This window comes from Melopsittacus undulatus, chromosome 6 (genome assembly GCF_012275295.1).
Source record: "Melopsittacus undulatus isolate bMelUnd1 chromosome 6, bMelUnd1.mat.Z, whole genome shotgun sequence".
Lineage (NCBI taxonomy): Eukaryota > Metazoa > Chordata > Aves > Psittaciformes > Psittaculidae > Melopsittacus > Melopsittacus undulatus.
Genome location: NC_047532.1, coordinates 40,900,081 through 40,921,875, shown reverse-complemented (window position 1 = coordinate 40,921,875; position 21,795 = coordinate 40,900,081). Strand labels below are relative to the sequence as shown.

At 40.2% G+C, this 21,795-nt stretch overlaps 1 protein-coding gene across 1 annotated transcript in view; it reads left to right on the top strand.

The window, feature by feature from the left end:
* Positions 1-21,201, top strand: part of LOC117436299 (histone-lysine N-methyltransferase MECOM-like) — a 151,842-nt gene extending 130,641 nt beyond the window's left edge. Inside the window, exon 2 of the mRNA XM_034064146.1 lies at positions 20,681-21,201. Coding sequence (XP_033920037.1) covers positions 20,681-21,084 — 404 coding nt within the window. The 3' untranslated portion in view covers positions 21,085-21,201. The remainder of the gene's footprint in view (positions 1-20,680) is intronic.
* Positions 21,202-21,795: the final 594 nt, after the last annotated feature.

Here is a 21,795-nt window from a genome sequence, read left to right as displayed (position 1 = left end):
TAAACCTCTAAAACATTGACGGAGTTCTTCAGTAGCTTAGAATTAAAATAACTAAAACCAGCTTTGACACAGCTCTAGGACAGATTCTGCAAGAGTCTTGCACCCTCCCTAAAAATTTGCCACATGCTGCTTTGAATGAGGCCTTATTCTGAACCCATCGCTGGGTGTACAATATATGACAGTGTGATTCGAGCAAACAGACGTCAAATGCAAACTGACCTAGTTGATGATGAAAGGCAAACTAGGCAGACACAGTTATTTTGTTAAAGTATCTAAGATGGGGTGGTTATGCCTGGGGGTGTCCAGCCATCAGAGATGGATTTTTTTTGAGACAGGTTTGCAGTGCTGGTTATCTTAATTTGTGGACAGAATATTCAGAATATGGAATTGACTTTGCTGAGTTTTTAGTTTGTGTGGGTTTCATTTTGTTTCATTTTTTTGGGGTTTTGTTTGTTTGTTTTAAATTACAGAAGCAAATAGAAATATTTAAATCAGACTACACTAATTAGTGAAACTAATTGTTTCCCAAGCATCTCTCTTCTTACCTGTTCTGCAATGGAAAATCATTTGCTCATGATGCAAAACAGGATAAAAGAGATTGCCATGACAATTAGGAGTAATTAATGAAAAGCTTTGAATTCCTTGGTTCTAACCTTAACATCTATCAGCAGGCAAGTCTTGGATTTGCCCACTGAAGTGTGTGGGTACAGGCAAGCTCCTTCCCTCCCAGAAGAGAAGCAGAAATGTGGGAATATGAAAACAAATTAAAATGGTTTTATCTGTTAGTGAGTGTTAGAAAGTCATGTGCACCTGCTGCAAATTCATATCTGTTATCATACTTGCAGCATGTAAAATGATACTGATGCTTTAATTAAAGGAATATCTAATTCTTTAGTGCACATTTAGCTTGACTTGAATAAATGCATGATCACTGCAGCTGCCTGTAAAACGTTACTTATTTTCTACAGAAGCCTGCTGTGTTTCAGAATTTATTTTTATTTCACACTGGAATGAAAATAAATCTTTGGAAACTTTTTAATGAAAGGGAGCCATATAAAAACCAGCATTTTGCAGTATCAATAAGATCGAGTTTCTTCAAAGGCAGGTCTTTGTAAAGAAAGGTTCCCCTCTGCCCTTAGACATGCAAATACATACACACACACATATTTTTATATGATACAGTCCACCTGTATTCTGAACTAAAAAAATAAAATCTTTCAGCTGAAAATGTCTTCAGCAATGATGCATTTCCAAAAATGTTCCCATTTAGGTTAATTAGAAATGGTTGAAAACACTAAGTTAAGCTCATACCATTGCTTTTTACAGCTTCTCCCTATGCTGCTTGTCACTCTCATCCATGGCACGTTTGAAATTTGTATGACAGATTCTGATAATAGTGCAACAGAGAGCATGAATGACATCTCGCCTCATATAATCAATCAGTAGTTTGCCTTTAACAGCAGAGAAATCAGAATTGAATTGATGTATTTTTGATTGGCCCATAAAATGCTTCAAAGTGTTTTGTATAATTTGGGGTCCTGTGTGTAGATAATATTCACATATAGGGATGTTTTTCTTTGGAAATATTTGAGTTTGTGAGCCACATGACCAGCTCCTTCCTTAGAAGTGACATGTGGAAGAGCTGAGAAATGGATCCATCTTCTGCACTGCTGCTTCTCTGTAATTGCTTCCTGAGAGCAACTTGTCCTGGATGTGATTTACCCAGCAACAGGGGAGGAAGTCACATTAAACCACTGAAAAGGGAGATGCTGCTTTCAATTCTCCTCTTGCCCCTGTTTTCTCCTGATTTATGGATTAATTGTATACTTGCTCTCGACACAACTTCATGTTGTCTCTGTCATGGTGGCTGTGATGATATCTCCCTTTCTGAGGCTCCTGGGGCTTAGAGTTGCACCATCTCTAATTGAAAAGCTAATGATTAATAACTAATAATTGAATCCAAGAACAGGCTAAAAAGCTTGGCTTGTTCTGGTGAGGAAAATGAAGGCTGATAGAGGTTATGTCTGATACCGAAGGTGATGAATGCACCCAGCAAACCATTTAAGCTAAAGGACAGTGCTGGAACAAGTACAAATGAGCAATAAAGTGCCTATGAATATTCTGAGGCCAGAAGTGAGCTTTTTAGCAATGAGAGGGGTAAAAGAGCAGGCCAATTCCTGCATAGTAGTGATGGAATGAAGGCTATCTTCTGGCAGAGCTGAGTGAAAGCTACCTCCAAACACCATGTTGGTGCTTTAGAATCCTGATGGACCAGGCTACCATGAGATGAATACTTTTGCTGGATGTATGATAGCAGGCATGGATTCCCTGGTGTTGCACCTGTGTAGTAACACCTTTTGGGGTGGATCATAGGAATCTGCCTGTTTTGTTGGCTTTCATGTGCTGGAAATGGGACACTGTACAGGGTGAAAATATCTCAAGGCAAAAGACGGTAATTAAACTTATTTTAGCATTTTCCCTCTCATTTCTGTCACTGCCAGACTTTTTGCATCCCAGGCTGAATGTGGCAGACTGAGAGGTGAGAAGCTGACATCCTGCAAGATGGGAGATATTTGATGTTGAGAGCTTGTGGGGTAGAATAAATGTGGAGACCTTTTGTCTCAAGGAATTTCATTCTTGAGCATGGTGTTGTTTTACTCCTGTGATGTATGACCTATTTTGCTATGTTCTCTGTTGAGTTAAGGAAATAATCTTAAAGAAGTGCTTTGTGTGAGGGTCTGGCATTTTGTCTCAAGCTGTGATGTCAGAGTTTTGTGCTTGATGGTGCTCAGTCCTCAGTGTAATAAGTTTGCTCTCAAGAACTGGTGTTTTCAAAAACATTTGTTAGCTTCATTTTTCTTCTACTGACCTGACCAATAAACCCATGAGAGTGGAGTTAGCCAGGGTAGCTCACTTATGAGAAGCCTTTTCCATGTGTTTTGTGGCAAGGCAAAGCTTTTGTCTCAGGGCTCTGGATCAGGCCTTGCTTTGCCTCTGTGTACCCCTGCATTGCTCTTCTGTGTGTTGTGTATTGCTTTCTATCACTACTTTTAAAGTAGTTTGCTACTGGAATTTGAAAGTGCTTTGCAGTATTTAATCTAATCAGTGAAAACTTCCTCATCCCATTATTTGGGCAATTTTGGAGGAGGAGTGGTTGTTTTCATTTGAGTTTTATGATTTATACTTAATTTTTACAGCATGTTTGTTCAGGAGGAGGATTTTTCATTACTTTCCTTTGTAGTGATTGTTTTGTACTTTCTTGGGACATAATCAGCTCTTTTGAAGGCCTGCATGCTTACGTGCAAAATATTGGCAGATCTCTGAGTCTGAGGAATGCAGTGGAAATCATAGTGCATCCTGTGCTTTGATTTCTGTAGTTCTTTGTGTGTTGGTCATGATCATGAAGTTTCTCACTTCTTGCTCCTATCAATGTTAGCTTCTACTATCACTTTTTATTCATATTAAACTTATGAATACCCACTCTGACCTGATTCAGTTCTACTCTGGACTTGGTTAAATTAGCCCTGAATCAGGGTTGTAAATGCTTGGAGTAATTTCCAAATGAAACTAGGAAAATTACAAAAAGGTTGCTGGTTTGGTTGTCCAGTTTGAGGCTGCTGCACAGTTTTCTGGACTCCTACCATGGGCAGGATAGATAGTCAGCATCTCAGGGAGCCAGGCCATTGGAAGAAAAGGAAGTAAGTTTTCCCTGTATATATATGTCCTGGATATATTTTCTTCATTAAACAGTAGGACAAGGGTAACTTTGCTGATTATATGCCCTGTTTGGTTGTTTGCACTGGTGTCTTTAACTCACTAGGACTAAAATTGCTTTACTAGCACAACTAAAATTGGATTTAAGTGACCAACTGCTTATCAATGAGCACGAAGATTTTATGGTCTGATCTTTGATTTCCCTGTGAGAAGTGAAATCTGTACCAGGAATAATTTGCATCACCCACCTTGATTTGATTGTCAGCAGGGTCTGTGTTGAAGCTCAGGTTAATTTAGAATCATATTTTGTACATAGCTTGTAGGTGGGGGTTAGAAAGGACAGTAATCAGGTGTTACGTAAATGTAATTTCAGCTGGTTTGCATCTACAGAAGTACAATTTGAAAACAGCTATACCACTGAAATAAAAGAAAATTTACCTCTTTTTTGTTGTTGTTGTTGCTGTTGGCTTTTAGTTTTTCTTTGGGGCTTTTGGGGGTTGTTTTTGTTGGTTTTTGGCCTTTTTTTGTGAGGGAGGGGATTGGGAGAGGTAATTTAGTGTGTGGTAGCTTGTTCTGCGTAGCCCAGGTTAACTTGCCTAAACTCCTTTTCTTATTTATTTTTATGTTTGCTTCTCTTCTGAGTGTTAATTTGCAAGATTAAATCTTGTTTAAGTTTCCCCATTGTATGTGCACCTTTAGCTTGTTTTTCTGCATGTTATTTTCAGGGGAAGTGGAAGGGGAAAAAGAGAAAAAATAATCCTGCATCACTGAAAATAGTATGAAATTTAAACGTTGTGATGTCTGCTGCGTATCATCAGGTGGCTCTTTTGCGCTGAGAGAAACGTACTGTTCAAAATTGCCCTTCAAGCAGGATCTCTTCATGGGGTTAATACTTTGAATTTTGCTGTACTTCATCCCTACTTTCCCATGGATTTCTTCACCAGCAATATGTCAATTTGTAAACTCTGGCAAAAGCACAATTATGCACTCGAAACTCATGAGTTAAACTTTCCCCAGATGGAGACTTTTAAAGGAAATCCCATGGTATTCAGCAATGTGTGTTTTTGTGTGCAGCAAACCCCTTGCACCAGGCTGGTAAAGCAGTACTTGGGGGACTTTTCCCTTCACCCCCAATCTGATCAAACTCTTGCACTTCTGGACCCACCTCTTCATTTTGTTAATCGCATGGGGTCTGTGGATCTCTGTCACTGTGATGAGAACAGAACACTGAGGTTTCTGCACTTAAATACAGGCAGCTTGTCTTCTTTTGCAACAGGAGGCTAGAAAAATACATTCATTTCTTGCTGCTGGTGCAGTGTAGCTGGTTTTGTTTTTCTGCAGCAGCCTCCAGCTTGGGTACTAGTTATTTAGGGCTGTCAGATCACTTAAAAAGCATCTTTTGGTACATTTTTTTTCCCTAGGAAATAGGTTATGACAAATCTGTAAGCATCTATTCTCTCCATTGCCATCACACATTGCTCTGATGATTGTGTAAACACTGCTCCTCGGGATGCGCCAGCATCACAGGCCTCTTAATCTGTTGCACTTGCTTTTTGTTGTAAATATTCTCTTTGTGGGTATTAAATAGTAAGCAGATGTCCCTCAGAAAACGTGCTTTATAGGCACTCTTTTGTTTGACAGAACTTTGAAGAGCAGATATGTATTGCCTAGTAGCTTTTATTTTATTTTTTTAATTATTTATTTTAAGAAATCAGAAATAAATAAAGAAATTTAAAATGGGCTTTCATCAAAATTGCAATTTACGTTGCAAATCATTATATTAGCCAGGCATTCTTAGTCCCTTATTCAGCTTAAGAGTTCTATAGTTGCAGGAGTACCCCCTAAACATGTGTGTGTACATGCAGAGTTGAGTGCACATATGCTGGGTGAAGTGTAGTTGTGCCACTTGTCCCTAAAAGTCACTCTAAATAAAATGTAGCATTTTAACTTCAGATGGGCTTTTGGCCACTGATTTCAGTGGATGCGAGCCATGCTCTTCTAGTCTGGCTTGAGTCTGATGGTATCTCCTTGATTTTGCTGAGAGCAGGGTGTGCTGCTGTTGTGTGAACTGAATCCTCTGTTACTCAGGCATCTCGTTTCGGCTGAAACTTCACATGTATTTTAATGACCTCTAAACTAAATTTGCCAAATAACTTCCTAATCTTCCAAACTATTTTTGCCATTTCTACTGTTAGTAAATAACACTGCAGAAAAACTGCTCTAAACAAGGGAAGAATCAAAAGAGGAGCTCTTATCAATATATTTCCTCAATGATAGCTTAATATGGCACCTCTGTAATCAATAGGAAATTTGTCATTGATTTCAGCAGGAATACCTCACTTTGAAAGAAGAATGAGACAAATTCCTTCTTCTCTGATATTTGATATATGGCACAGGATGCACAGTTTTCTCTGGCGCTTCCCAAGTTTGTAATTTGTATTTCACTTTAATGCCACTTTCTGAATTTATTGGCAGCTAGAAGCACTCCATCAGGATTATAGAGTTTTGCCTACCTTTTGGTGTTATAATATTCTATTTGTTTATTTATTTATTTATTTATTTATTATTTATTTATTAAAGATGTATTTAGTTATTTTTACCTAGCTGCCACATGTGTGAGTTGGTATCACCCTGTTACCGGAGGAAAGTTGTATTTTTAAGAGACTAGAATATATCAAAACTTTGCCAGCACTTTTCATGGCTGAGGGGATATTTGGTTAAATAGATGTTTATCTGGGAAAGTCATCATCTGGCTAGCAGCATACTGAATGTTTCTAAGCAGCTAACTTATGTATACTAAACAAATTTGGTTTGGCTGCAGCTAGAGCTGCCCTGTGGAAATTCTCAACATACATTTGTTTGATTGAGCTGTCATTTTCAGTTGATCTGCTGATGATCTGTGTCACTTTGTTTAAATGTCCTGATGTTTTTTTTTTTTAATACAGTGCAAAACCAGTCTGCTTTCTGTGATGGATTAAATAGAGGTGAAATTCAAAAGTTACTCCTGTTTTCGATTTCTGTGCTCTGAGACAGGTGGGCTGGAATGACAAAGAACTTCACACACAAACACATTAAAACCAAAATGGAGTGAATGCCCTTATGATTTAAAACATCCGTAGATGTGTCAACTACCAAATGCTCCTGTTCAAAGAAGTTGCTGGGATTTGCACTTTAAAACAACAAATGGTATTTATTTGGTCTATTCTGCCTAGCTAAAATACCTGAACAAAACTGATACTGAGCTCTTTTCCTCCTGCAGAACTCCTTGTGGGTGCATAAGTGTCAGGGATTTGACCTCTAATGAGGGAACACAAGGTTAATTCTGAGATGAAGTCCATGGTGAGCAGCAGGGAATGGAAATGGGCTCTTCTGCACGGCAGGAGTCTGCCAGCCCAGTCTGGGAACTGGGACGCATCTCTGGTGGTCTCACTCCTGGAGATGTGTTTTTTTTGCAGGCGTTTTCTAATAGACCAAAGCTCCTTTTGGACTGCAGAATTTGGTTCAGGGTTTTTTTTTTTATTATTATTATTTTTGGGAAGCATTGCTCAAGCTTTGGGCTGTTTGTTGTGCTCTCAAGTTTGTTACGTGTGAGATCATGGTGCTCCCACTGATTTTGGAGAAGAGTGGTGATGGCTCCAGGGGGGAAAACAGGATGGTGTGGTGTGAGGAGGCGCACTGCTAGTTCTGAGCATATCTGGGGGAAAAATCCCAGAGGCAGGCTTGGCCCTTAGTTCCCCTTTCTCCAGCTGACCTTTTCATAGCCCCTGCCCAGAGACCTCACTGAAATGAAGCTTTTTCCTTCACCCAACATGGGGTCTTGTACAAGGCTGGCCAGATTTCAGTCTGCTTTAGAGCTCTTTGAACGTTTCCTTGGCTTTTCCCATGTGGGCAGTGGTCCATACACTGACTGCCAGCTAATGCTCTCCAGAGCAGCTGGACTGTGGTTTTGTGGGGAAGCACTAAGGGATGCCAAATTCAGACAACTTGCTTGTTTCCAAACTTGCCACCAGTTTGGTGGCAAGTTTGTGACTGTGGGTCAGTTGTGTTCACCCAGTGTGCCTATGGATGAGATGGAGGCACAGCTGTGCACTGAATGCTCTTTCAACACGTTCTCACAATAATACGTTTATTTTCTTTCCTCTGACATGCTTGGAGCTACGCGTAGCCTCATCTAACTTGCTGAATTCAGGTTCACAGAAGTGTGGAGAATATCAGTTAAATATCAGTTTGATGCTTGCTTTGAAAAGTGCTCTAGGAAGAGTAGCTTCTACTCTACTTCAGCTTCTAATGAGCTTACCAGGGAAAGTGTAAAATTCAATTTGTTGCTTCCACTTCTGCATTTGGAAAATCTTTTCTTTGAGCAGCAATTGTATCACTGCTGCTTGAGCAAGTGCAGCCCACACTGCTCCTGCTCTGCTCTCCTGGTATGACAGACACTGGTATGGTGAAGGGTATCTGGCAACATATCTCTTTTGTGATGACTTATGGCTTTGTGAAGTTTAACGGTCTAGCTTGAAAACTTCTGAGCATTTTTGGCTTTATTTTGAAAAAAAAAGGAATTAAAATCATTCTTAAAACAAAAAAAAAAAATTCCTTAAGCCATGCTCAGGGACTCCATCACTTTCATGATTTAGGATGTGTCTCTGTGTATATATGTAATATTATATTACATATACATGTTGTATATATACATTCTTGTCATTATAAACAGTACTTAAATCCATGTCTGTAAACATAAATAGATATATAGTTAAGTACTCTTTATAACAGAAGATTAGTCCATAGTGACATAAGTAGAATTAAAGTATATAACAATCTCATGTTAGTTTGAGCTTGTAGGGTCCTCTGTGATCCTTTGGGATGGAGAGCAATGCCTGGGCCAAGGTCTCTAATGGCATGGCATCCAATTACGCTAAGCTGAATTTGCTCCATTAAGTGCTACATATTTATTTAAGCTGTCATATATCAGCCTGCACGTGAAAACAATAGAACTCATGAAGATTGCCAGTTTGAGGAGGAGAAAAAGAGATTATTTTTCAAATATGCTTCCAAGTTATTGGGATGAACCAGAAGCTTTCAGAGTGCTGATTTATTGCTCTCTGCTAGCGGCTCACCAGGACCCTCTACTTCTCCAAGATCAACAGCTTCATAGAAAGTGATACAAGGTGCATGGAACAAAGAGTGGAATAAATTACATTAGCAGTTAACTTTCTTTACAGTTAATATATATTAATAAATATCTACAAAATGTTTGAGGCTTTGACCAGGAAGCCATGTAAAATAAACGGTAGTCCCACTTTTTCTTTCCTTCTTTCTTCTTTTTCTTTTTTTTTTTAAAGTCAGAATAGGTCTAACTGATGTTAACTGTTTCACAGCAGGGTTCTCGTTCTGGTTTCACACTGGTGTCACTGTTGATTTTGGAGGGGGGATGTGATCAGAATAAGGACTGTCACTCTGCCTGCCTTACAACAGGCTACTGGTGCTATGAGAACACTTAGCATTTCCATACTGTCCCGCTTTGCATCTTCAAAGCACTGGGGAGAGATGAGCTATTTGCCATGGGGCTCATCTGAGGCAAATGAAATAATACGATCTCCTGGAAGAAACAGGAAACCCAAGAGGGAATGGGAGAATTTGTTACTGGATATTTTTGCGAAAGCAACTGTGTGTGCAGTGTCAGAGCTACTCATTCCCAGTATAAGCAAAGGCTCCGCAGTTTGATAGACCAGGGAGGTGAGAACCCAGAAGGTCTTTCCTTTTAGCCCTGTGTGTGCTGAAATATCTTCTCAATCTTTTTTAACTAGTTGTTCTTGAAAAGCTTTCATCTTTGTGGGTCAAAAACTCCCCAATTGTTTCTGCACTTGTAATATCTCTGTCCATGAAGCTTTGACTTGCATGGAGGTCTCCAAACACGCAGGACAAGGATACCATTGGCAGTTGTTCTCTAGGTCCCCTAAAGCTCCAGGAAAAAGGTTTTTCCTGCAAGAACCATAATTCAGATGGATGTAACCAATTTTGCTGATTTTCTTCCAAAGAAAGAGGAAAAAGGGTGAGCAGAGTGAGATATCACTCTGCATCCAAGTGAAGGGTGTAACGAGGGATATTTTTTGGTGGAGGTTGCAAATACTTCTCAAAGAGGGAGCAGGCACTTCCCAGTATCAGCTGCGGACTGCCAGGAAGGGAGAGAAGCAAGAGTGGAAAACTCTTGCATAATGTTGAAAACCTCAAAGCAGTCAACCCACAGAGAGCTGTTACCCTTCAGAGATGTGCTAGGTAAAAACACAGCCAGACAAACTCTCGGAGAAATTTCTAAATTGCATGAGGAGCCATTTTATAGGAAAGAAGTGACAATAACCTGGATTTGGCTAACTGCTGCAAACACTTTTCCTTTTAAAACAAGTCTCTTGATTGCTCAGCAAAACTCTCAAAGCTGTAACATTTGAGGTTTGGATTTTTTATTTTTTTTTAAATTCTCTATATGTTTTCCTTTTCCATGATTTTTTTTATTTATTTTATTTTTGTAACTACGTGCGAAAGAAAATCAAGCAGATCTGAGAAAAGGGGGAAGAGAAAGAAATGGGAGGGAGTGGAGAGAAGATGAAGGGATTTTGGGGAAACAACTAACTTCTGTTTTTCAAACCCCTTCCCATAGCAGTGAATGCAGACAGGGCACAGGGAGGGAGCTGTGGTCACTGGCAGTGAAGCAGTCCATCATCCTTCAACTGGGCTGAAGTAGTGCTTGAAGCAGTGCGGTGACAGAAGCGATGGGCCCTTGTTTTATCTCCATACAGATGGTTTGGTTGCAAAACTCTAGCATTCCCCCCCCCCCCCATCCTCTTACACAAAGGCCAAGGAAAATAACTGCTACAGATCCTTGTAGTTTATCACACTCTTCTGTATGCCACACTTCTTAGAAAAAATAAACTAGCTTGGGCAATGGAGAATTGTAAATGTACTTAAGGGGTGTAGTTTCTTCTTGCTTCCATCTTTGTTTAAAGTCATGCTGCTGTGGACACTGGGGCTTGCAGTAGGGCAGCAAGTAGCTTTTTTTCCTGCTTGTGCTTGGATGCCTACAATAAATGCTATCAGTTTCACAGGCAAACTTTATCTACAACAAAACTGAAATTATAATTTCATTAAAATCACTGGTAAAAGTCCCACTAACTTGAAGATACTCCCTAAGTCCCAAGTTTCCTGGGACAGACCTGCCTTCTGAAATGTGTTGGGAAACACAAATGTATTTTTGATCATGAATAATTGGTTAATATTAATAAGTGCTTATTTAAAATTATGGCTGGGACAGGTAGAATATGGTTTGTCAGAGCAAACTGGAAGTGTTTGAAGGATTGGGAAGTGTCTGGAGGAAACGGAATGTGGAATTAGTGGCAATAATGTAGATAAATCAGTTCAAAATTCTTTTTTGATGGAAAAATGAAACAAAAATGATTCTTACACTTACAATGTATAAGTTGCATTGAGTGAGATATGGATGAGAAGAATTTGTCAAAGCTGTGTTTGCCAGCAGAGGACATAGGTTTCACAGAGACAAATGAGAATAAATTGTCATCTATGTCTTGGAATAATCCCACCCAAAACAATATTGCCATGCAGAAATAAAAGCATTACTCCATATGGTGAAATAAAATGTCCCAATGGGTGGTTTTTGTTTGTGGTTTGTTTTTTGGAGGTTTTCTTTTTGTGTGTGTTTTTTATGTTTGTTTATTTATTTTTTAAAAAGATTACTTTATTCAACCAACCTAGTTGTATATAAACATATCTTGATGCCCTGCAGAATGACACAAATACACTCACGTGTGTAACATGAAGTATAGTTGCTCTTAAGATTCACAATTTTCCAATCAGCTAAGTATGTGCTGCTTGTTTTACTGGGTGACCTGATGGAGCTATAACTACAGCACACACTGCTGAGAAGTCACTTGCAGGAAAAATTGTGGCCTTGTATCTCCTCAGAAACAAATGCTGGAAGCCAGTCTTCCCAGACCTTGAGTTTTTGAAGTGGACAGTACTATAAGATTAATTAATCGACGCTTTTCCTGATTAGTGTATTTGTTATGAGTGCTTCTGTTAGTGTTTCAAGGACTTAACTGCAGTGTATCACAGTGTCACTCAAATATAATTAATAATCTCTTACCATAATTGCATAATTAAAAAGCTGTCTGACTGCTAGTAAAACCTTCTGTTTCTGCTCTGTGGCAACTTGGTTTTCCAGAGGCAGCTTCTCAAAATTCAGTCCTCCCTGAAGTACTTGGGTATAGCATGCAAATGGGTGCATCAGTGGTACCCTGCTGTGTCTGCTGGATCTTCTCCAATAATCCCTCATTTCTTGCTCTTTCATCACCAGCTGCCTTTACCCTACTAGTCTATTTCCCATATTCTCCTCAGGTAGAATACAGGCAGGGGATTCCTCTGGGATTAAGGCAGGGCAGGTCCCCTCCCCAGTGGTTTCCGCAGGGCCTTTTTGCAATGATGAGGTGACTATTCAGGCATGAGAGAAGGGGTGAGATGGCCAAGCCTTTGTCAATTTGTGGGTTTTTTTAACTTATTTATTTCATAATTAGATTTTAACTTATCGGTGCTTAGAATGAGAATTGCTCAGCTTCCCAAAGCAGATGTATGGGTGTTTGTAGGCTAGTGCTGAAGTGGCTGCTGTCAGGAAGGGGTTAAATTCCTTTTTATTTGTAATGTGCTTTTGAAACAAAACTTCATGACCTGGCTTCCTCCCTTCCTCTCCTCCCCCCACCCCCATCTTGGTTTTTTTTCCCCTCAAGTGATTACACTTTGCTGCATTATAAGGGGCAAATGCATTTGTGTCTCAGGACCATACTCTTACCAGATACTGACATGTTCAACATCTCCCATGGCTTACCAAACACATCAGGGATGTAGACCTCCCTCTGTTTTCTCATTATGCCAAATAATGAAATGTGGAAATAATTCTAATCCTTTCTTCTGGGTGTGCTGTACCTCTGAAAATACGATAAACTCAATCCAATTAAAAGTCATTACCTCTACAAGGCTCAGTCTCTATCTATAACCTTTGTTTTATAATTCACTCTGTTATCTGTCTTCATTATAATTTGGTAGAATAGTCATCTTTTATTACTGCTTTCTGTTAGAGGCATGTGATTTGCAGTGCTACTTTGTGACACATCTCAGTTTAAAACAGTAAAGGTCTACTAATGAGTAAAAAGAAGTTCAGTTACACTGATTTATTACATTGAGATAAAGTTTAATTTGCATTTATTATAATGCTGTTGGTATAAGTAATTGTTTTTATTTTAAAATGTTCTTTTGCAGCAATAGTTTTTCACCATGTCAGGGACTATTTAAGTGCATTACCTTTTCAGTCTTACCCAGCTGATACAGATTTAGTTAAATTCTGTTTCCTGTTTCTATTTTCTATAAATAAAGTGTTTGATCTCACTAATTCTCATTTAACCTTCCCATCCCCAGTTTTCTCCTAAGCTTGTTGGCTTTTTGTGCCATGTTAGTATGAGAATATATGTCATATTTACCATTATGGCAATTGAACAATGAACAAAAGCTGGTTCCTTTAATCCATTTTTCTCCCTTAGCAGTAAACAGTACTAAAGGCTCAAAATTTCAAGGCAGGTTCCCCTCCCAGTTTTTCTCTTGGGCCTACTCCATATAGAGAGTCATGAAAGGCATTAGTGACTATGTGTTAGCTGCTGCAGCTCCACTTGGTTGAAATATTTTACTAAGATACAAATTTAAGCTATTCGTCAGAGTTTCAGCATGCTTTGGGCTGCCTCCCAGCCAGTGTGGATCTCTACAGGCTCCTTGCTAGCAGTAGATCTGGGCCTCAGTATATCAAACCCCGCAGCTGGCACTTTTCCTTTACCCCACACTTGTGTAACCCAGAAAAGATTTTGAAAGTCAAATATATATTTATTCCATTGAGGAAACTTTATCAACCAGCACCAAAGTTTATTGGCACTAGCTAGTGATATAATGGGTAGTTTAAACCCTGCTAACTGCGAATAATTTTTCAGCAGTGTTTATGATTGCAGTAGACTCTAACAGACCAGAAGTACAGATAACATAAATATTTCTACCAGAGATGATTGTGCTGGAAACATAAATAAAATTAGACTTAACTTGTAAATAAATTCAGATCATGCCAGCCAACATTTATAATTCTTTGTTGCTGCGTGTAATACAGTAATTTATATGGAAAGTGCATAGGAACACAGGCAGCCAAATTTTGCTTTTCAGTTACACAGGTGCAACTTCCTCAGACATCAAGGAGAGCAGCTCCTGTGCAAATGAAAGTAGAATTTGACCTGTAGTCTCTCAGTGCTGGACCCTAATTAAAAGCCAGCGTCTGGTCCACATCAGATGCTTTTGACTGTGTTACTCAATTAGACATGAATGACACTAGACAGAGCACCAAATGCTACTAGTTATTGTAGGGATGGATAGTGAGAATTGCCAGAGACGATGGGTAGGTCCCTATGCAGTTACTGTATTATGACTTTGCTGGTCTAGTACCAACATTTGACAACGCTGAAATTATCCTCCCTCCGAGGCCTGATGTTCTTGGGTGTGTGTTAACTTTGCTTCTTTGCTTTGTTGCCTGCAGACAGATTTCTCCCAAGTGCTTGGTGCTCTTCCTACCATCAGGAGCTCACTTCTGCTTCCAGTCTGAGCTTCTTGCTTCAGGGTTGTTTTCTGCAGATACAACAATTCAGGAAGCAAAAGCTGCTGCCATGCAAAGAAGGTTTTTAATTTGTCTTGTGAATTATCTGCACTGTTATTACAGGTGTGCATCTTGCCATGGGACACAGACAGAAGCTACTAGGAGACCTAAGCCCTTTGCATGGGGTGCTCCGGCAGTGATCCAAACTGAGGTCCTTTTCCGTTCCATGTAGACACTGCAGCCTTCAGTGCAGCGCCGTGAGAAGTTGGTGATTTCTGTACTTCAGCCCCAAAGTGCGCTGTGCTCAGGCTGCCTTGGGTTGCCTTTTTTTCCTGCCTTTGTCTGTGCAGGTTTTCCTACAACTCCCTCTTCTGCCGACACTGCAGAAGTTTGCTCAGTGCTGCTCAGCACTGCGGTATAGGAAGGCTTTGCTGAGCATGCTGCATGAATGCCCTTGGCAATCTGTAGTGTCACCAGCACGAAGGGAAAGTTGAAATCTGGGCAACACATTTCCCTCTTATTTTGTTACATTAGTGTCAATCTGAAGAAATTCGAGCAACTTTGGCCAATTCCAGGACAGACACATTGATCTCGTTTATGCCTTGGTGAAAGTCTAAAGTAATTACTTTGGATTTAACAGTCATGTAAGAGAAATCAGAATCTGGCCTTTGGGGCTGCTGCATGGATGCTTTGGTCTCCCTTACTCTCATTTCGTAGTCCATGAGCATGGTTTTCATGGTTGGGCTTTTGGAGTGCATTCAGGATAGCTTTGTCCATGCTTTCTCATGCTTGTGTTAGGGTCAAGTAATACAAGTATGCATAGTGAAGACTAATGTTTGTGAAAGTATTTTTTTCTTGGTAATTGAAGTAATGATTCAAAACTACTTCAAGTGCCTTGTTTATCTCTAAACTTGTTCGTAATCTCTTTTGCTGTACAAGTGAACTTTTTATTTGTAAAACAGTTTCTCTCTCCCCTGCTGGTTTTATGATTTGTACCTAGCTGGGAATTACTAACTCTATTCTGTTAAGAATTTAATCTCATTTGATTAGGTTTGTCTGCTGCTTTTCACAATGGGGTCCTACCTGGGGCCCCCCGACTGTGTTACAATACAAATAATAATAAATAATTGTCATTAGGTCCAGCTCCACAGAACAGTTCTGTGAATAGGGAGTGGCACAAACCCATTTCAGGTATGTTAACTGATAAAATGTTCAAGGGCAGTAATGTAGCTCTTGGCTAGAGTACTTTCTGTGCCTGGAGATAGTAACCCAATCTCTGTGTGTTTCTAAAGCTAAGGAGCCTTCTCTGCTTCTCTAGAGAGCATAAGGGTGACCCACTCTGAGCCATGCCTACCTTGTGTGGGACTGTCAGGTGGCTCCCATTTAGTTCACCACTGACTATATACTCCTTTTGAATATAATGGTTTTCTTTTAGTTTTTGCTTTTCCTGATCTCCTGTGCTCTAGACCAATGTAGGTATAATTTGTAATCAATCAGTCCCTGCCTGTAACAGGTTTTGGTTTTTGTTTTTTGTTGTTTTTTTTTAACTTGTTCAAACAAATTCAGATAAAGGTATTCCATTAGTATGCAACAGGAAATGCCTGTCTCCTTTTCAGATATCCCTGAAAATACCCTGTGCTCATTTCCTCAGCACTGAATAGAAATGTTAGGTCATGAATATAAATGATAGCTGGTCTCTTTCAAGGATCCAGTTCAGTGTTTTATGGTACATTCAGGTCCACCCTTGCCTCACGCAGCAGAAGTGACTAATTTACCTGATTCTACTACTTTTCCCCAAAGCCTTCATTGATGCATCCTAGCCAAAGGCTCATATCAACATAACTGGCAGGGCTCAAAGTTACTGACATGTGATGGACTTCTTCCATTGTACAGAGCTAGGAACTTCTGATGTTTAGTCTTTGAGGCTAAGTGAAATCTTTCTCACCTTTGAGAAGCTGCAATCATGAATCAGTGTGTACCTTCCTGTTGCAAAGAGCCACCTCCATGTTTATCTCAGCTATTATTTTATCCTGCTTGGAAGATGATGCCATTATAAACACATCTGAAGTAGACTCTCTAGATGCTTTTACTTCCAGCTTACCTCTTTCATTCAGAGTTATCAGTTATACAGCATATGAGCAAGTCACTGGTGCTAAAGGGTTTATCATTCAATGGTTGCTTTGGGAATGTGTATCCTCAGGCACAAACTGCCTGAAGAAAGGAAGAATGGATAGTCTGTATGGATGCATTTATGTTTTTTAGGGATGGCTTTGTGTCTCAAGATCTGGGTACAGCTTTGATCCTTGGAGGACTTTGTGCAAACTTTGAGTTGAAGATCACCCTGAAAAATTGATAGGTGTAACGCATCCCCTTGACACGAGATGCCATTGCATGGCATTTCAGTTGCAGAAAGGCATGGTTTCATTGAATGTGTATCCCCATGTGCTTTTGAAAACAGCATGCCTTTGCCTCACTAGCAATCACAGCCAGTGGAAAGTGGTTTGGGTTGTGTTCAGCAGCTTCTGCCTCTCTCAGTTGTTAATGTCTCCTACCTAATTGCTCTTGGAGAGGAAGAGGGTGCTGAACTGCTAAGAAACATTCAAATGGAAGGAAGTCCTCTCCTCCTCCCAGCCACGCACAGAAGCTCTCTTGGTCTCAAAATGACCCCAGGGCCTGAAGTTATGGCAGTAGCTTTGGCGTGTCACTCTCCTGACCTCATCAGGCACATCCCCAGCATTTAGCCACGTGGACTCTTTCCTGCTGGCATGCAAGGTTGTGTCAAAAGTGCAAAAGCAGGTGTCCACCCTGGTATTTTAGTAGCAATTAACCTTTCCTCCTGGGTTTCCTTTGCAGCTTGCTCATGTTTTTATTGTAAAATAGTGGTGAAGAATTTTATGGAGGCTAATATTCAAGCTTCCACGTTACCTAATCTCATCTGTTTCCTTATCAGGGGCCTCAATTTTAATTTCATTCCATTTCTAGTGGGGATAATTATTGGACTTTAAAGAAGCCATCTTGAATTTCAAAACTGCAGTGCTCTCTGTATGAATGCTATGCAGTTACGGGGAAAATGATGCTTATCAGCACAGCCCCTGGATCTAACTCTGACCATACAAAGATTTTCTATCAATCAGTATCTCATGGTTTTGCTGGAAGTCCCTCTGATCCATGTAAGTGTAAATTTTAAGGGGAATAGTCCCACACCCTTTGAAAATGAAGACCAGATCCCTGGTTCATGTGCCTTGGTTTTAATATAGCTCCTTCTGTCATTAATTTCACAAGTATGTCTTAATGGTCTTCTCATCTCTTGGTCAATTGTAATTTAAATTCTTGTTTACTTTGAGGTTTTAAAATATATTTTTGCTAGAAAATGTTGCTATTTTGGACAGAATATTATTTCATTAATCTGTTTTACCCACACTGTTAGGGCTTTGGGGCATATAGGCGTATTGTATTTTCCAGAGCTTTCAAACTGAAAATCCCTGTTTAACAACAACATTGGGTGTGGCTGCTGGAAATCAAAGGAGGCACAATAGACCCAGCAAATGGAGTTGTCTCCCTGCCAGGCTTCCAGAAGCCAATTTATCAGCTGCAGGTTTGACCCTATATGGCTAAAACCGAGTGTAGCCAGGATGACTGAGATAAGTATAACCAAGGCCTTTGAGTCTGCCAGAGAGAAATTGAACTGGACTGTCCCTAGGGGAAAAGAAACATCTGTAAAGCTATGCTTGCTTTAACGTTTAAGGCTCAGCTTGTGCTGGCTCATGGGCAGGCACTGCTGGCAAGTGGGGCTGAGGAAGAGTAGCCCTTTGGGGAAAAGCAAAGAGCAGGTTGTTGTTTATGTTTACTTAAACAATTTAGTTGAGCTGCTTCAGTGTTTGGTGGAGAGATGAATGTAGCCGTGGGACACAGGGAGAACCTTGGTTTTATGGGGCACTGCTTGGTGGAATGGAGACAACAGCAGTGACTGTGAGATGAGCTTTTAAAGGAGTTTGAGTGGCAGGCACCCAGCTGTCACAGAAAATCAGTAGGATTGAGATGCTGAAGTTTCCAAGCCCCCTCTTCAGTGAGCCATGTGCTTATCATCATCCAGATCACTTTCTTTGTGTCATTTCTCTTCCTGCACCCCATGTGTATACACAGGTTGTGATTTTGGATTTTTTTCTTTTTTTCCCTCTCCTGTTTCAAAACCAGCTGAAGTCTTTTAGGCAGGACAGCAATCTAAACAGTTGGGGGAAGACATCTGAATGGGAGCAAGCTTGCCCTGGGTGGATGTGGCATTGCTGCTGGCCTGTAAAGTCAGGGAGTGCATTGGGGTTTTGGGGATGCACAAACCAACCTCTCTCACCTGCTCCATCACACTGGAGCAGAGCCCTGTTTGGGGCAGCAGCAACGCCACAATGTAACAGAGATGTCTGGTAAAGTGGTTGTCTCAGTGCAGGGCAAAGTGAATGGTGGCGTCCAGGTGGAGCTGTGTCTCTACCCATATCATGTGTTTTCTGTCCCTTGCAGTCTACGCTGAGTTTTGCTGAGGCCAAGAAAGTACAGACTTGGGCTCATAGGTGCTAGGCACAGAACAAGCTCTCTGCACTATTGATTTCATTAACCCTTCAGCACCTTGCCCAAAATCAGCACCACTGAGCTGTGACAGACAGAATTTCTGAAGAACAATCCTTGGAAGATCCCTCTGTGTGTCCTTCTCAGCTAAATGGTAGAGCCAGTCAGGGTATTCTGCTACTCAGTGTCAGGTGTTAGAAAAGTGACAAATTAATCGATATTAGGTTCAATTGTTACATGCAGGGGGAGTCTGCCAAAACAGAGGCCAAGCGAATGGGTAGCTGAACTTTTTTGTGACATGTATGAGGTCATAGCCCGTGCCACATGAAAGAAAGAAAAACAGTTCATGGCTGTGAATAAATTGCTCACAGATGAAGAATCCAGTTTGCCAGTCATGTGATGGGAGCAATCTATTCAAATGATTTGTTATGTCCCAGTGTTTGTCTTAATACTAGAAGTATGAAAACACAGATATAAAAATGTGAGATAATATGTAACAAAGATGCGAGAGACAATGGGCTATGACCAGTTTCCAGTAGAAAAGGCAAAAATTTGAAAGAATGCTTTAAAGTTTCCTGTTTCTTCACCAAAATGGAGTAATTCTGAATGCCCAGCCCAACGTAACACTTGGATTTCTGGGCCGATTTTATTATGCAAATATCCTCATGAGCAGATCTTAAATATTCAATATCTCAACAGAATTCCTTGGAGAATGTATCCTTGCCTCTTATTAGATTAGAATTAAGTGAAATGAATTCTGATGTGTAGGAAAAGTGCAGTAACATTAATAAAGTTAAATAAATATAAATAATCAAGCAGACTTTTGGTTCGTTTATCTTTTTGCTCCTTTTGCAGGTAGTATTGAGTGCTGTATTGCTGGTGCAATTAAAGCCCCTGCTGAAGTCACTTGGCCTTTTTTGACTAAAAGGAATTTACAATCAGCCTTACATTTTGAGCTGTCAAAACTAGTGACGTTTTGCAATTTTTTTGCCTTTTTTTCTTTTCTTTTTTTTTTTTCATTTTGCTTGCTAAGCCCCAGAGATGAAGTTTTTTCTAATGTGTTTTGGATCTGTCCCAGGGTTTTTTTTTTGCAACTGTAAGAGGAGAATGTTCATGTTCTCTATAAGGTGCTGTTTGGATCCTGAATTTATTTTAGACCATTGCGTTTCTTGGAGGTCAATGGTAAGACGCTGATTTACATCAGCTGAAGTTCTTGCCAAGAGTTGTGTGGTAGGCTAGATCCTTTCCTCTAAAGACTAATTGGAGACCATCAAACTTAATTTTGGCTATTTTAGGTTCAGTCTGTCTCTCTGAAAGACCAGTAAAGCTTTCCTGCTTTTCACTTTACTTAGATTTCAGTTGTAACGTATAATGCAGGCTTTCAGTTGTAATTTCAAAGTGTATGCAATGCAAAGCGCTGTATCCGGACCAGATTGGACAATAGGGTGTGCCTGCATATACATCTGTATGTAATTCCCTTGCTTGCGTTCAGTGATGTAAACCACTTTTGATGTTGGGAATATTGAGAAACACTGTGTAACCCCAGGCCTACAATAGGGAAAAGGCTCAGCTCCTTACAGGGTGAGGCTCTGCTATATGACCAGTGATTGATGAAGGTGCTGCCCATCTTCCAAACTGTCTCCTTCATTTTATGTGCAGGCTGAAAGGGTTTCATATGCAAAATCTGTCAGGATATTTCAAATCCTACTGTTTGACTTTCTTTTGCAGGTGATGAATGTTTGTATGAAAGCTTTCCTGAACTTCCTTTGGAGGAAGTGCCAGAAGCTGATGGAGAGGCTCCAAATGTCCAGTGTCCAACATCCATCAGCATTCAAGAGCCATCTTCTCCAGCGACCTCCAGTGAAGCTTTCACGCCAAAGGAGAGCTCTCCTTACAAGGCTCCAATATATATTCCTGATGACATTCCCATTCCTTCAGAGTTTGAGCTCCGAGAATCCAACATTCCTGGTGCAGGATTAGGGATATGGACTAAAAGGAAGATTGAAGCAGGGGAAAAATTTGGCCCTTTTGTAGGAGAGCAGCGGCCACACCTTAAAGATCCCAGTTACGGTTGGGAGGTAAGATACTGTGTACATTCTTTCGGTCTGTTGAACTCTCTTGCGTGTCTATAAACACAGAACTATTTGCAGAATCTGAGTCCTATCCTGTAGCAGTAGGGGAGTATTTGTATGCGTGAAGACTGCTTTTTTGGCATTTCACATCTTTCTGGGTGGAAACAAGTGTAAATTAAGAAAAAAAGGCAGGAATTATTGGTGCTCTTCATGCATGAAAAGTGTCTGGGTATTGGCAGGTGATGCCTCTTTTGTGAAAAAAAGAGGAATAAGTTGTGTTGTTGGAACATTTCTGTACCATTTTTAGTCTGCTCTTGGATAGTCCTGCAGTATGTCTGTGAGTGAGGGATTTGCGAATGACACTGTACTATCTGTTTTAAAAGAAACTGGATGCTGCTTTCAGGGTTGTTTAAGTGCCACTTTCTGTCAACAGCGATTGGAGTAGCCCTAAAATCTAGTGTTGTGCAGCTAAAATCACTATTGCAGAACCTTGTGTTACTTGGGAAGTTTGAAAGCTGGGGATTTGATCCTGCATCCATTTAACTTAATGGGATTTTTGCCATTCATTTGAAGTATGTTTGTATCCTGATGTCAAACCCCGCATACATGGGGATGCTGTGGCTCAGTCACTTTGTTAGGTGCTCTGAGAAATCTTGCTTTACCTGAAGGAGTCAAGGCCTACTTTGGCGACTATGGCAGCTGTCTCTTGCTTTTCCTGTTTTTGGTGGTAACGTGTTTTCCGTGTTGTGGTATCACTGGGGAGCTGGCTGA